Genomic DNA, 15808 nt, shown 5'->3' on the forward strand with positions numbered 1-15808 from the left:
TCTGGTTTGTTTTTTTTTTTAAATATATTTATTTATTTATATTTTTGCATGCATTGGGGCTTCGTTGCTGCATGCGGGCTTTCTCTAGTTGCGGCGAACGGGGGCTACTCTTCATTGCAGTGCACAGGCTTCTCATTGCGGTGGCTTCTCTTGTTGTGGAGCATGGGCTCCCAGCGCACGGGCTTCAGTAGTTGCGGCATGTGGGCTCAGTAGTTGTGGCTCGTGGGCTTAGTTGCTCCGTGGCATGTGGGATCTTCCCGGACCGGGGCACGAACCCGTGTCCCCTGCATCGGCAGGCGGACTCTCAACCACTGCGCCACCAGGGAAGACCCCCACCCCGATTTTTTTAATCCATTCTTAAAAGCCAATGCAAATGCGCTGTGCTGGTCCTCATGCTGCTCGCTCTCGGCACCATTATTTGCTTGTCCCTCTTCTGCTCTGTCTCCAGCTGCTGACCCCTGCGGGCTGCATTGCCCAGGCTCCCTTGTCGCTGGTTTCCCACTGGATTTGGTCAGTGGGAGGCACTGGTGTTAGATTGGAAGGCTGGACAAAGGGAGAAACCAGATTTCTCCTCTTCTCTCTGCTTTGGGCTGCATTTCCGGCAGTGGCCACAGCTCCACTGGGGCTATAGTGACTCCTGGACAGGAAATGGCTGTGGCTCCAGCTTCCCCTGGGTGGCCCCACCGCTTCCTCCTCCTTCGTGGTTTCCTGCAATTGACAATCGCTGGGTGGCCTTCCCTTCCCCTGATTGGCCTCTCAATTCTTCCATCACCCACGTAACTGGTTGCTGTGTTTGAATACCTAGAATGATGTCTGTATTCCTGGTTGGTCCCTGCCTGACACATGTGCCTGAGACCCAGCTCCACATATGGTCCCCTTACCCTTGGGGCCCTGAGCACTGTTACAAAGCTAAACGCGGCTTTCCTTGAGAGGTTCTGTGTAAAGGCTGCAGAGCACCTAAGACAAACTCTCCACGTCAACAGTTTACGGCTGCTGTGGCCACACCAGCCGTCCCGAAGTCAGCCTGACTCTGCTGACTACCTACTCCTTCCTTTTTCAGGGTTGCCAGAGACAATAAAAGCAGGAAGCCCAGATAGTCTACCAAAGTCTCAATCTCTCAGGGCGTACAAAGGCGAAGAAGACCACTCATAAAATGGCTTTGGACATCCTTGCCGTGGCCCCTCTCTACGAAGACCCTGACGTCAACAGAGTAAGGCTGATAGCACAGACAACCAAAAACTCCACCGCCCCGCCAAAACGCTTGCCTCCTACCAAGACCAAACTCACCACCATCGAGACCAAGAGGATCATGTCCGTCCTGGATGAGACCATTCACAAGGTGGAGTTGGTGACCCTGCTGTCATACGTGGCATCCAGTTCCAAGAATTCGGAGGGGATGCTGGGGGAGGACATCATGAAAGCAGTGAGAGAGCACCAGGACCTTTGCCAGATCCTCGTGGATCGTGTCAGTTACCTGCAGGAGGAAGAAAGGCAGTTGCAGGAGGAAGAAGAGTTCGAGGATGAACCATCGTTCCGAGACCGTGTCCTCTCCATAGAGGTGCAGAAATCCCACCTCCCACCCCTTATGCAGCAGATCAAAGGATCCACCAAGAACATCGTGAGACTCCTGCTCAGTAGCCCCCAGGCTGCCAGGCTGTTGCAGGTGCAGACCCTGGGCAGAAGTGTGGAAGCCCAGAGTTTTATTGATAGCCTGGTAGAACTCCGAGGTTTCCTGTTTGAGAAGCTACTCACTAGTCCCATGGAAGCCAGAGACAAGACTCAGTTCATCCAGGACATCACCAGACGGAATCAGAGGAACCAAGAAATCATCGATACTCTGGAAAATGAATTGGCAGCCTGCGTGAGGAACAGGGATGCAGAGGTATCACTGCACAGTATTGGTCAGGTTATAGGAGGAGCCCCAGGGAGGAGTCCAAATCTTTTGGCAGTTGGGTTTTTTCCTCAGTGATTTAAATAGCTGTTTTCATTCTTTTACTCCATAAATATTGTTTTGAGCACTTACCGGATGCCAGGTCTTATAAATGATGAGTCCACATGGTCCCAGCCTCATGGAGTTCATGATAGGGAAGGTAGGTCTTAAAGAGCTGATTTAATTACAGTTTTGAGAAGTACAAGGAAGGGTAAGTATAGGGTGCTATGAGAGAGTGTTATAGGAGACCTGAACTTGGAACTCAGGGATGTTGAAGCCAAGACATGGAGAATGAGAGGGAGTGAACCAGGCGAGTGAGGTAGAGAGAGACCTTCCAGGCCAAGGCTGGGTAGTAAATACTTAACTTAAGGCTTTGCTCGCAGATTACACAGGGCCTTTGAGGCCTAATCGAGGAATGTGGTCTTTGTCCTGAGGGTAAGGGGCAGGTAGGAGGGGTGGAAGCTCTAGAAGAATTTTTAAGAGGGGAAAGGATAACATGATCCCAACCTAACAAGACACATACTACGTGTTATTCTTCTTTTGCGGAGCACAGGCTTCGGACGCGCAGGCTCAGTGGCCATGGCTCACGGGCCCAGCCGCCCCGCGGCATGTGGGATCTTCCCGGACCGGGGCACGAACCCGTGTCCCCTGCATCGGCAGGTGGACTCTCAACCACTGCGCCACCAGGGAAGCCCCTATGTGTTATTCTTTACACACATTTTCGCACTAACAGCTAGCAAAGTCCCTGGGAAGTGGCGTGTAAATATAGGTTTGGCTGCTAAATCAGAGACCCCAAATAATAGTGGCTTAGTCAAGCTGGTGGTGTATTTCTGTTTAACAGAGAGCTGGCATGGAAGCTCTGCTTCGTAAACTCGTCAGGGGCCCAGGTTCCTTGCTGCTGGCTTCTCTGCTGCCCCCCACATGGGGCTTCTAACTGTGAACCCAGAAGGTTGCTCCAGCCTTCCACCGTCATGTCACCACTGGTCCAGCCAGCAGGAAGGAGGAAAGGGGAGGAGGGGACTTTGTCCTACCCTTTTGGGACATCACCTAGAAGCAGCGTTCATATAGTTCTTAGCTACACCCAGTGCCAGAGATGCTGGGAAAGTGGTCTGTAGCTGGGGCCACCTTCCCAGTGAAACATTCTGCTCTACAGCCTTTCTGGGGAGAACAGGTCCTGGGGGACAGCCAGCCAGCACTGTCACATTTTCATCGCCCTGTGATAGATGAGAGATCAAGGCCACGCTCCCTCCCTGATGTACTAGCTCGGGGTGTCCCCCCTTCCTTATGTTCTCTCCGACTTTGTCCTGTACAGCATTCATCAGGGTTTGTTGATGACTGTGTGATGATTTGATGATATGATTGGGGTCTGGCTCCCCCACAAGAGAACAGGGACCTTGTCTCTCTTGGCCCTCCACTGGGTCCCTAGTGGGCCTGGCACAAAAAGGGGGACAAGGTAATTATCTGCTGAGTAGAAAGATGACAGGCTCCTGGGTGCTCAGGAGAGACCACTCATAGGTTGGAGGGGTGTCACCTAGGGAAAGGAAGAGGACTTCCAAGTGGCTTTGCTGGTCTCGTTCGGGTAGTGGAAACAGCTTGGGGCTGCCAAGTTGGACAGATCTGGGGTCAAATTCCATTTCTGCCAGGTGGGCAGATTTCATCAGGTCACTGGATCTCAGTGTAAAATGAGAGGCTGACACCAATAAGGCATGTTGAGGGGTTCACAAGAAAAGCTCTGACTGCGAATAGTACTGCCTGCTTCAAACCCAACCCCTGAAGGCTGAAGACTTGCCCACAGGACAGGCTTGCCTCAAACCCCTCCCCACCCCGCCTCCCACTCCCTGAGTACAGGAAGTGAGCTCAGACCCGCTGCAGCCCTGCTGCCAGCTGCCCCCAGCCCGAGGCTGCTGGCCTGAGCCAGCCACAGCACCGGTGTGTTCAGAGGGACACCCTAGCACTTGTGATCAGCCTTTGGAGTTTATTTACGAAACAGCGGTGCCCCCCAACCCCAATTCCTGTTTTATTGTACTTTATTTTATTTTAATTTATTTATTTATTTATTTTTAACATCTTTGTTGGAGTATAACTGCTTTACACTGGTGTGTTAGTTTCTGCTTTATAACAAAGTGAATCAGTTATACATATACATATGTTCCCATATCTCCTCCCGCTTGCGTCTCCCTCCCACCCTCCCTATCCCACCCCTCTAGGTGGTCACAAAGCACCGAGCTGATCTCCCTGTGCTATGCGGCTGCTTCCCACTAGCTATCTATCTTACGTTTGGTAGTGTACATATATGTCCATGCCACTCTCTCACTTCGTCCCAGCTTACCCTTCCCCCTCCCCATATCCTCAAGTCCATTCTCTAGTAGGTCTGTGTCTATGCCCGTCTTACCCCTAGGTTCTTCAGAACCTTTTTTTTTTTTAGATTCCATATATATGTGTTAGCATACGGTAATTTTTTTTCTCCTTCTGACTTACTTCACTCTGCATGACGGACTCTAGGTCCATCCACCTCACTACAACCAATTCCTGTTTTAGAACCGACTGAGGGTCACGAGCCAAGCCAGGCCCTCAAGGGGAGAGCGGGGTGGGGGGGGCAATCCCTGAGGTGTGTGTTTATCTCACACTTTCATGCATCGCGCCAAGTGTCCCTGGCAACTAGGCACTCCCCTGCTGTGCCCCGGCAGGAGCGTCGCGCTGTCGCAGACCTCTCCTCCTGTGACCCCGCTCAGGCGCGCCTGTGCACTTCACACACGCCGGGAAATAGAGGACGGTGGCCAGACAGCCTGTCTGGATCAGACAGACCCGGCTTCAAATTCCATCTCAGCTGCACAACCCCAGACAGACTCAACCCCCGTGAGCCTCAGTTTCCTGGTCTCTAGGCAGGCTGTCCCTGTCCTCCGGGGCCAGGGCTGGGATTTGGTGAGGTAGTAGCGCCCCGTCCTGAGGGGGCTGCAGGCACGCCAACCTCTCCTGCGATGGCTCATGATCGCGGAGGTATCCTGGAGCCTCTCTTCTTCCTGGCCCAGGTGGAGAAGGAGAACGTCGTGATCCAAGAACTGAAAAACCACCTGCACCAGCTGCCCAAGCTCTCAGAGAACAGCCTCCTTCGCACCAAGAAGGACGCCAAGAAGCAGCAGAAGGCGGACTTCCGGGCCTCGCAGGGCCGGGTGGCCAAGACCCAGCAGGAGATCCTGCTGCTGCAGGCGCAGTTCAACAGCCTGGTCGTGGAGAACTGGGAGGCAGAGCAGGCGCTGAGGAAGGTGCCCCGGGGAAGCGGGGCGGTGGGGGCAATGGGGCCACTGGGGCAGGGGAGGGGGCGAAGGGAGGGCCAGGCGCAGGGCTTGGGGTGGGGGGCAGGGCTGCTTCAGCCGCCCGGGGCGCAGCTCCCTGAGGAGAAGGGTGCAGGGAAGCCCAGGATGGACACAGTATCCCTCGGGAGGCAGGAGGGAGCAGCACACAGGCCAGGGACTGGGGGCAGAGAGATCAGGTCCTGCTGCAGGCCAGCTCTGTGACCTTGGGCAAGTTCCTGAACTCCTCTGGGCCCCACAAGGAGGATGATACCCACCTGTCCTGCAAAGGAAATGAAGGCGCACAGAAACCTCTGGCAAATCTCTTAACTCCCTCTGAGCCTTAGTTTTCACATTTTTAAAATGAAAGTGATTGAATAGGCCTTAATGAGTTGCTATGAGAATTAGATGGGATGATGGGTAGGCAGCTGGTAGCACCTAGTCGGTGCTCAATAAATATCCTTTTTTCATCTGCCTTCTCCATTGTCTCAGCCAGGACCCAGGCCCAGCATGCACCCAGTTTGCTTCCGAATCCCTTTCCTCACAAAGGGCACCCTTTCTAACACTTGTTCTCAGATTCGTTTTTGTTTCACTACACTTTTGAGCATCTAATGGAAGCACCGGACCTCTCCCCCATGAAAAGGCACAGAAGCACATACCCATGGTGGGGGGCAATGCTTGGGTTACAGGCCCCCTGAAGTCAGCCCATCCGTGGTGCCCAAGTTACGACCTCTTGCACTGTAGGACTAAGGAGCTGATTTTTTTTTTTAATTGAGGTGAAATTCACATAACATAAAATATAACCGTTTAAAGTTATTCAGTGGCACTTAGTATATTCACAATGTCGGACAACCACAACCTTTATCTAGTTCCAAGATATTTTCATCACCTCCAGATAAAACCCTGTACTCATTAAGTAGCTTCTCCACCCCCCTCCCCCCAGTCCCTGGCAACCACTCATCTACTTTTTATCTCTATGGATTTGCCTATGCTGGACTCTTCACGTAAATGGAATCATACAATATGTGGTCTTTCGTGTCTGGCTTCTTTCACTTAGCCTTGCACTTTCAAGGTTCATCCACGTAGCATTTACCAATACTTCACTCCTTTTTATGGCAGAATAGCATTCCACTGTATGTACAGGAGCTGATCTTTTAAAAACAAAATTAGATCACGTTCCTCCACTGTATCTAAATCCACCCAACAGCTTCCACTCTCCCTTACGTTAGAAACCAAACTCCTTCCACTGCTGACACTCCCTCTGTGACACAGCTTCTCACTCTGAGCTCAATGGAACCATTCTCCTCCCCGGCCACGCCATTCCAGCCACACTGGCTCAGTTCCTACTCTTTAAACATCACCAGCTTGTTCACACCGCAGGGCCTTTGCACCTGCTGCTCCCTCTGCCTACAATGTTCTGGAGCTGGACTGCTGGCTTCAAATCCAAGCTCCACCACCCATCAGCTCTGTAATCTTGGGCCAAGTGAGTTAGCACATCTGATCCTCCGTGTCCTTGCCTGTGAAATGGAGAACATACCTTGTGATGTGGATTCAGGAGGTGAGGCGTGAGGCAGGGCCTGCTGACGCAGAGCGGGCTGAGTGCTTTTTATTGTTAATATTAGTCCATCACACAATGACTAATTGAATTTTTTTTAGAAAAAATATAAAGTGGAAACAGAAATTGAGAACTGGATCCAGAAATACGATTTGGAGATGAGTGAAAAGCAGGTATCTGTCTGCCTAAGTCTCTCTCAAGTGTGTTTCCCAAGATCCTCTAGGAATGGGGGTCAAGGGTGGAGAAGAGAAGCCCTAGTATGGTCCATGGTCTATGCCAAGTTCTGGGCCTCTCCAGAGTGGCTTCCCTGCCCCTTCCTTAGGCTCAAGGGTTTGTCTAGCCTGGGGCAGTAAGGGGAGCCATGGGAAAGGAAGGAGCCAGAAGCTGTGAGCCACTAAGATGTGCTTGACACCAGGCCTGAAGATCCTGGCTCCATCTACTGTCAATATCCTAGACTCCCTGTTCCCTCCTGCTCAGCTCCTGCTAGCAGCCCCCTAAGCCGGGACTCATCCCCATGGGGTTCAAGCATTCACCTCCACCACTTCACTCAGGAACTTTCTACCGAGTGTTTAGATGTGCCCGGTGCTGGGCTCCAGCGGTCAACAAAGTCCCCATTGTCATCTGGAGGTTCTACTCTAGTGGCACTTACTCACTGTGTGACCCTAAGCAAGGAACTTGACCTTTCTGAGCCCATTTCTGCATGTGATCACAGTAACACCCACGCTGGAACCATGGTGGGGATTTAACGAGTCACCATTGTCACAGGTGCTTGTACAGCACAGGATCTGGCCTGGAGGAGGTGCTCCAGGGAATAGTAGCCTAAAAACGGGGTGCCCTTAAGCCTCCACCCAGCTCTGTGATAACATTGGTGGCCCACAGCCCCGACTTTGGGGCAGGGAGGCCTGGTGAGCACTGGAAGTGACATAAGCCTCTGAGTGGTCAATGTCAGGTGTGCTGTCTGATCCTGAGTGCTCTATGAAGGGGGAGACTGGAGGCTGTGCTCTTGTTTCTCTGTTCCCAATGAGGGTGGTGGGTGAATGATGGCAGAGACCGAGTCCACTTAGCTCTGTGTTTTCTGGAAGTACTTTTCTTCTGGTAGATGCCTGGTGGGAGCGGGGGGGATGGACGTTGCATCCATCCTGTCATTTAATCCTGGAAATAGCTCCCACCCCTGCTCCTGGGTTTGGAATTGTCCCCATGTTTCAGATGAGGAAAAATGACGGCTTGAAAGGTGAAGCCCCTCGAGATGTGGCTGAGCTGGGATTGGAAGCCCAGCCTGCCCAGCCCACGAGCCGTGTTCTTTCCTCCTTCCTGACCTATTTCAGCTGGGTCCCACCGCAAACTCAGATGGACCACATCAGCTCTCCCTTTCTCATCTGGGCCTCAGATGCAGAAAGGCTTAGCATAGGCGGTATTGCTGGGGGCGGAAGCGCCTTCGGGAAGGGTGGGAACAGAAGAGGATGGCAGGCGGTGCTCTGTGCCTGGAGACCCCTACCCCCTGCCTGTCACCCCAGGATGAGTACGAGGAGTTGGATATCATCCACAAGGAGGAGAAGCTGCAGCTGGAGGAGCTGAAGAGACGGCATGACGTGCTGGTGGAAGAGTTCTCCCAGATCCAGGCCGAGCAGGAGATCAACACCAAGAAGAGGCTGGAAGCCGAGCAGGAGATGGTGCACATGGTGCGGGCTGCCATGCTCATCCAGGCCCTGTGGAGGGGCTACCTGGTCCGCTCCATGCTCAGGTCCAAGAAGAGGAAGTGGAGCAAGAGCAGAGGGAGGAAGGACAAGGGCAAGGGCGAGGGCAAGGGCAAGGGCAAGAAATGAGTCCCTCCCCCCAGCCTGCCCAGACCCCTGCCCTCACCAAGATCTTACCTCTCACTCAAGAGCCGGCCTGGAAGCCCCTGGGATGTGGAGCCCTGCGATTCATGGCCTTAACACTTTTTCAAAATTAAAAACCCTTTTAAACCACAGCCTACAAATAAACTTCACTTTACCCAGGGCCATTGGGTGCGTGTCCATGCTGCAGGTGCCGTTTCCACGAGGGGAACACACAGGCTGGGTGTCAGCACGTAACCATTCCTTCCTTTAGCCTCGCTGGGAAGCTGGACCTTGGGCTGCATCTCCCTCCGTCCCAGCCCAGAAGCTGCCATGACTGCGATGGACACATCACCCACCAGGACAGCTGGGTGTGGGTCACAGCTGCCCACAGGGGAGGGCGGGGCAGGCAGAGAACTCCAGGAGGAAGAGGGAGGGTTTCAGGCTGCACTCTGCCCCTGCTCTGGATATCAATTTGCCCACAACCTCTCCCTGGTTTAGCACCGTGAAAGCTCAGGGGTCCTGAGGTCATAAACCAGCAACCTCACATTAGCCTTATTTGGTGTCCAGGTAGTTGAAGAATATATTTTTTAATTCACTACTGGTGTTTTTTTTTTAAGTCTTTATTGAATTTGTTACAATACTGCTTCTGTTTTATGTTTTGGTTCTTTGGCCGTGAGGCATGTGGGATCTTAGCTCCCTGGCCAGGGATCCAACCCGCACTCCCTGCACTGGAAGGCAAAGTCTTAACCACTGGACCACCAGGGAAATCCCCACTGCCGGCATTTAAAAAATCAGAGGCTACTGCTTAAAAATGACTTTTCTGGAAAAATCTCATCATCCAGATAGCCCGGGCCTGCGTGTCTTCTAAAGGTGAGGAGCGCCCCCTTTGGGTGGCAGACAGGTTGTCCCAGTCGCCACCACTCCCAATTGTCTTCCAGCCATCATGGCCTCAGCGTCAGTCACCCCTTATCATCATACTTGGGCGGTTGCTTCCCTTTTTTAGTACAGTTTGGAGGAAAGAGGTATTTGTGGCCAATGTCTACTAAAACATAGGGGCAAGGGATAAAGGCAAATGAGAGCTGAATGTTTCAAGTAAAACTGAGGAGGGAGGGAACTAATTCTTTGCAAGAGTTCTAGGAAATTTAAACACCCTACATGTTTAAAATGCTGTCTGTGCCAAGAGCATGGCTCGCTTGCGTCCCTCACGGCCCACCGGAGCCGTGTAGGCGTCTGAATGTGCGCCCCTGGTCCTAGGCACTGTTGGTCCCTCCCAGACTGTTCCCCGGGAGTGTCTGCTCTTCCCTTCCCCAAAGGTGGAGGCACAGAACCAAAGATGTGGCTTCCAGCTGGCCTCTCTGGAATCCCGGTGCTTCCTGGAGGTGCAATCCACCAGGATGCTGGGATTCTGGGTTCAGCTCCATCAGAACAAAGGCTTTGCTGTTCCTCCTGAGGGGCCTGACCCAGGATGGTGCGGGGCAGGAGGCAGGCTGGCCCTGACCACTTAGGCTTCCTTCCCGAGTGCTCTCCAGGTGCCATGTGGAACTTTCTGGTCTTCTTGGACCCCTCAAAGTCCAAGCAAATCCTAGTCACTGTGGGTTTTTTTTTTTTTTTTTTACGGTAGGAAATGTATATCATATATATATATATATATATATATATATATATATATATATATATATATATATATATACACATATACATATGATTTCAAAACAAGTCAACTATAGCCCATATTCTGAGCTCAGGAAGAATCAGCTAACCCCCCAATTAGTGGTATTAGCTAGAAACCAACACAGGAGGATTAGTTGCCCACCTGCCACTGTCATGATTGCTATGTTATTTACCTTTGTTATTTAAATCAACTCAGACCTAACACTGGCCTTTATCCTAAGGAAAAAATTAGCAAAACTCACGGCTTCGATGAGCTGATATATTTAATACATGAAAATAAATACATGACTATTAAAATTTTAAATGTCCACCCACATATCACCTTGTGTTCCCTGCTGGTCCACATACTGTGCCTGGGAAAATTCCTGAGGCGTCCAGACTCAGCTGGAAACTCATCCTGAGCAGAAGCTTGGCTTGAAGGGAGGGAGAAGGAACCCTCCGGGTTGGCGATCATACCATTTATTCACACTTGGTGGCGAGACAATGTTGTGGGTGTGATGGAGGGAGTGGGGGGACCCTCCCGGGGGACACCCCTGGGTTGGCACTGATATGCCGTGTGGCTATGACAGAACTTGAAACAGGGATCTCCAGAGGCGGCCCTCATATCCACACCAGCGGCAAAAGCAGGGAGCAACCAGAGGTTGTCAGAAGAAAGGGCGGCACTGCCCACCCTCTCTCTGTCTGCCCCCAGGAGTGCTTTGCCAATGCCTGGTGGTCTCCCCAAAGGCCCGCCCACCAGTGCCATCCTCTGAAACTCTGCCCTTTGCTGTGACCCCATGGGCAAACCTGCAGAAAGGACCAAGAAATTCATTTCCAAGGTGGCTTTGGTTTCTGGATGGCTCCGCCTCGTCGGGGGGTAACTGGCACTGAAACACTGACTGAATGAGCCCTGGGAGTCACCAGGGGGCTCCGGAAGGTCACTCCTGACGGGGAAGGTCTGGGATCTCGAGGCCCATTTGTGCAGGGGGTACTGGTGGGTGGGTGACTCGTGCTGGGGACATTAAGGTGGGTGAGGGAATAAGAACGCTCCCGCCTCGGAGGGCGTGGAGAGTCTAACCCGTCCACGGACAACCTCCGGGAATCTGCCACCACCCCGCGCTCTGTCTTTGAGGGACTAGCTGGGTGAATGGCTCGCACTGGAGTCTCCCTGGGGCGGGGTGAGTGGCTGCCCCTAGGGGTAGCTGGGGGTGTCCAGAAGAGGGCATGGAGCTTTGCAGCATCCCCCTTCGCCATCCACGAGGCCTCCCAGCCGGCGCCCTCAGGTCGGGAGCCAAAGAGCGACTCATCGCAGTAAGAAGGAGTGTGGCCAATCAGTCTGGCAAGGGAAGAGAAACAGTGAGCTGGGGAAATAAACCCTAAAAACCTTGCCCACCCCCACCCGCACTCCCTGCCAGGCAGCTGCAGCAGCAGAGGGTTGCCTACAGGTCCCACAAGTCCTTGTCTCCCAGCCTGGCACCTGCAGCGAGGCCACAGCCCTCATGTACCACTACCCCCATCTCTGCTATTTTTCCCCTGCCAAGTACCCAGTCCCCCTGCATCCTGCCCCACCCCACCCCCACTCCCTGGCATGTGCCCCAGGCCAGGCCAGTTTGCATATCCCATCCTCCTGACCACACTGATTGGCTCAGGAATAACCACATGACCCATTCTGCACAATAAGGGTCTGCCTTAGGACCTTTGCAGAAACTACTAGGAGAGAAATGTTTTTCTTCCACCTAGCCCTGAAGAACTAGCAGGATATAAGGGCTAAGCGCCAGTGGCCATCTCCCCTGGGATGTGTAGGGGAAAGCTGCACTAAAACAGAGACAAAATCCCAAGAACGTTTTGAGCCCCTGTTATATGAGCCCCAAATGCCCTTTTTCTGCTGAAGCCAGTTTGGGTAAGTCTTCTGTCACTTGCAACCAAGAGTCCTGATTAATATAACCTTAGTCTTTATAGCTTTCACTTTTTCTCTTAACCCACCACTTTTCCCTTTTTGTAGTGGCCTCGTCAGCCGAACCCTCTGCAGTCATGTGGCGAGAGGGTTCCAACTATATTTGGAACCCTTCCAACTATATTTGAAATTGCACAGCCCAGCACCTGGCATGTAGAGGGTTCTCAGTTTGAACTTCTGTGGTCTGGCCTCACCACCAGAGCAGCTTTTAAAATTTTTGCATATTTACTCAGGGCTTTTCATGTGTAGGTCCAGGACTCAGCATGTCACTTGTGTGTCATCTCATTTCTCACAACACCCACAAGGAGGGCGATATAATCCCATTTTACAGACAAGAAAACTGAGGCATAGGGAGGGTAAAAAGGAGGGTACAGACAAGATTCAAATCCAGCGCCCTGCTCAAAGACCCAGGCTCTTGATCACTAAGTCAGACTTAAGTGCCTTCTAGGCCTCTTACCTTTAATTAGATTCATTCAGCAATTTTTTTTTTTTTTTTTGCGGTATGCGGGCCTCCCACTGCCGTGGCCTCTCCCGTTGCAGAGCACAGGCTCCGGACGCGCAGGCCCAGCGGCCATGGCTCACGGGCCCAGCCGCTCCGCGGCACGTGGGATCCTCCCGGACCGGGGCACGAACCCGCATCCCCTGCATCGGCAGGCGGACTCCCAACCACTGCGCCACCAGGGAAGCCCAGCAATTTTTTTTTTATTAGTCCCACAAATATTCATGGCATACCTATGAGGTGTCAGGTCCATGGTTTTTGGCCAGGACTAAAAGTGCTTCCATTCCCAAACTGCAAGTCTTTGAAAAGTCACTTGATTTAGCTGTTCAAAACCATACCTGGTTGATACCTATGTCTGTCTGGTACCAAAGTTGCTGCTCAATAGCATCTCTAACTCTTACGTACCTTCTAACTTGACACCCTCTACTTGTCAGCGTCCAGCATAAAATTCCATCCTCCAGGAGAGCATGCGGTTGACTGTTATCTGCCTTGTTTAGGAAACCATACTTCTGTTCATACAGCCTACGCTGACACCAGCGTTTTCAGCCATGTTGTAGCTGTCAGTGCTGCTAATGTCAACCTGAGCCTGCCTTGTGGTCCACGGCAATTGCCAGGTGGACATGATAATAATGGGGACTTGCTTTTATCTCTGTTGAATTTTATCTACTTAAATAAACACTATTCCCATTCTCAACTACTATATGTGCCTCTTGGCTCAGAATGGATCCTAAATATGATTGGCTAGTTATTATGGACTGAATTGCATCCTCCCAAAATTCATGCTGAATTTTAAAGAGGTAATTAAGGTTAAATGAGGCCGTAAAGGTGAGGTCCTAATCCAATAGGATTTGTGTCCTTATAAGAAGAGGAAGAGGCACCAGGAGTGTACATGCTCACAGAGAAAAGCCCATGTGAGTTCCCAGTGAATAGGTGGCCATCTGCAACCCAAGGATAGGTAGCCTTCAGGAGAAAGCAGCCCTGCTGGCGTCTTGACCTTGGACTTCAAGCCTCCAGAACTGTGAAAAAATAAATTTCTGTTGTTTAAGCCCCCCAGTCTATGGTATTTTGTTATAACAACCCTGATTGACTAATATACTAGTCTTCCATGTTTTAGTTCAAGACACTGATGACAATAAATAAGATAGAGCCCTGAGACCTCCCTCCAGGCTGATATTAATCGAAATAATCCAAATAATCTAACTGGAACCTACAATAACCACTGGCATTAGATCCTGTTTTCCTAAATTGTTCGTGAAAATGCAGCAAGAACCATTTTCAAAATGACTTGCTGAAGTTTGGAATCATCACATTTATGTCATTTCATGGATCAACCAAACTAATAATTTCATGCAAATTGCTGTGTGATCTTGGGCAGATCACCTGACCCCTCTGGGCCTCAGAAGCCCATTCTAAGACATTTGGGGATGGGTATTCCACCATCACAACCATTATCACTACCATTTACTGAGAGCTTCCTAAGAGTCGGGTTACCGTGCCCCGCACTGTACATGTCTCATCCCATTTAACCTTGTCAATAACCCCATCAGGTCCCACCTTCCACTGTGAGGAAACTGTGGCTCAGAGAGGTCAAAGTGCTTGCCCAAAGTCACACGGCATGTGAACAACAGGGCATCTCCCCATCCTGTTACCTGTATTTGTTCTTCTTCCTTGGTGCGAGGGTCAGGGTCTTGTCCCTGGAGGAGGTAGTCTCACAGCTCCCGTTGGCCCCTGAGGCCTGTGATGCCCCTGTACCCACTCCTCTGGTTCTGTTGGCCTTCCCCATCCACGGTGGGTCAAAGGCTGGTGGTGTGGGCTGGGTGCCTGCAGGACTGCCAAACAAAGTCTCATCCACGTATGACGGCCTAACCTTGACCCGGCAGCTGCCCCGGCAGCGGTGCTGAACGTGGAGGGTCTGCATCCCACTCACGGCCAGCTCCACCGGGGTCTTCACGCTGTTCATGGTCCTGGGTGACAGCAGGTGTGCTCTGCCTGCCAGCCCCTGCTTCCAGGTCTCCCTATGAAAAGTGGTCACGGTGGCAACCATCTGTCATCAGCAAAGACTGGCAATCTCTTAAGTCCCCGTCCCCAGGGCAAAAAGGTCACGTTCTCCCTCAACCAGTCCTCTTCAAAGGGGAGCTGCCAATCCCAGGGGACATTTCGGAAAATTGACTTTTTTTGAGTTGTTGTAATGACGGGGAGAAGGGTGCTACTGGCAAATATTTAGTGAGTAAATATGCATTCCTAGCATACAGTGTGTACTCAGTAGATATTTATAGAATGCTAAGGGGGTGAAGAATAGATTGGGCCTGTGCCTACTTTAGCACCAACCAGAAGACAAACTATGGTGGCGGGGGGCAGACAGGGCAGGCTCCTATATCCTGTACGTATCTATGGGGCAGGAATAATAACCTGCATAGATCCCGTGCCTACCTCCTGCAAAGATCTCTACAAGTATTCTCATTTAATCTTCTCAGCAGTCCTGTGAGGTAGCTTCCACTATGTCCATTCTACAGATGACAAAACTGAGGCTCCAAAGGATGAAGTCACAAGTTTAAGTCCCACCTATAAAGCTAAAACAGTGGAAATAGAATGTGAACCTGATAGGAGTCTAGAGCTTGTGTACTTAACCATTCTACTACTGGGGGATTACACCCAGCCCGCCAACTGCCCCACATTCACCGATCCCCAAGTCAATGTCCCGGCTGATGTTCGAGGTGCCCGCATTCTGGAGTTATTTTCCTACCTGAGCATCTTGGCTGGCTGACGTCGGCGGCCACCCACAGCGCCCCCTCCCCCCAGTCCAGGCCTGGACTCCTTTGCGGGGACGTTTGAGCACCTGTGGAGCGCGGTACATCCGAGATCTGCAGCTCTGAATCCCGGGAGCACGCGACCCCTGGCAGCTCAGGCCGCCCCCAGCCCCCGCACGGGGGACCGCGCGGGCCGACCCTTCCCGGGAAACCCAGCCCTAGCTATGTATGCTCCACGCGCGCATCAAACAGCAACCCGCGAGCGGTAAGGCGGGGCGGGGCGGCCAGAACCATTCTCTCCCGGGGGGGGGGATTAGGTCACCCTGTTCCGGATGCCCCCGGAGCTCCCCAAAGCCTCGGAGAGGG

General features: G+C 52.0%; 2 protein-coding genes across 2 annotated transcripts; one reads left to right on the forward strand and one right to left on the reverse strand.

Annotated features, from left to right (window-relative positions):
• Positions 1-1153: 1153 nt before the first annotated feature.
• DRC10 (dynein regulatory complex subunit 10) lies at positions 1154-8598 on the forward strand (the record flags this gene model as incomplete). The annotated part of the gene is made up of 4 exons (XM_082853753.1): positions 1154-1882; positions 4960-5193; positions 6877-6948; positions 8290-8598. 4 exons carry the CDS (start codon positions 1154-1156, stop codon positions 8596-8598), a joined length of 1344 nt encoding a protein of 447 aa, XP_082709879.1.
• Positions 8599-10420: 1822 nt separating this feature from the next.
• On the reverse strand, positions 10421-15496 carry RITA1 (RBPJ interacting and tubulin associated 1). Its single transcript, XM_082852644.1, has 4 exons — positions 15439-15496; positions 15126-15265; positions 14345-14710; positions 10421-11578 (listed from the first exon to the last, which is right to left on the reverse strand). The coding sequence occupies exons 3-4, from the start codon at positions 14653-14655 to the stop codon at positions 11071-11073; spliced, it is 819 nt and encodes a 272-aa protein (XP_082708770.1). The 5' UTR covers positions 14656-14710; positions 15126-15265; positions 15439-15496; the 3' UTR covers positions 10421-11070.
• Between the last annotated feature and the right edge of the window lie 312 nt (positions 15497-15808).

The sequence above is a fragment of the Leucopleurus acutus genome, assembly GCF_964270905.1.
Source record: "Leucopleurus acutus genome assembly, chromosome: 13".
NCBI classification, from domain to species: domain Eukaryota; kingdom Metazoa; phylum Chordata; class Mammalia; order Artiodactyla; family Delphinidae; genus Leucopleurus; species Leucopleurus acutus.

What these genes read in the sequence shown, in the direction of transcription:
- RITA1 (XM_082852644.1), bottom strand. Translation starts at nt 14,655, where the DNA reads ATGAACAGCGTGAAGACCCCGGTGGAGCTGGCCGTGAGTGGGATGCAG. An exon ending in AGGAAGAAGAACAAATACAG is followed by an intron (nt 11,579 to 14,344) that starts GTAACAGGATGG and finishes TTCCCTTGCCAG; the next exon opens with ACTGATTGGCCACACTCCTT.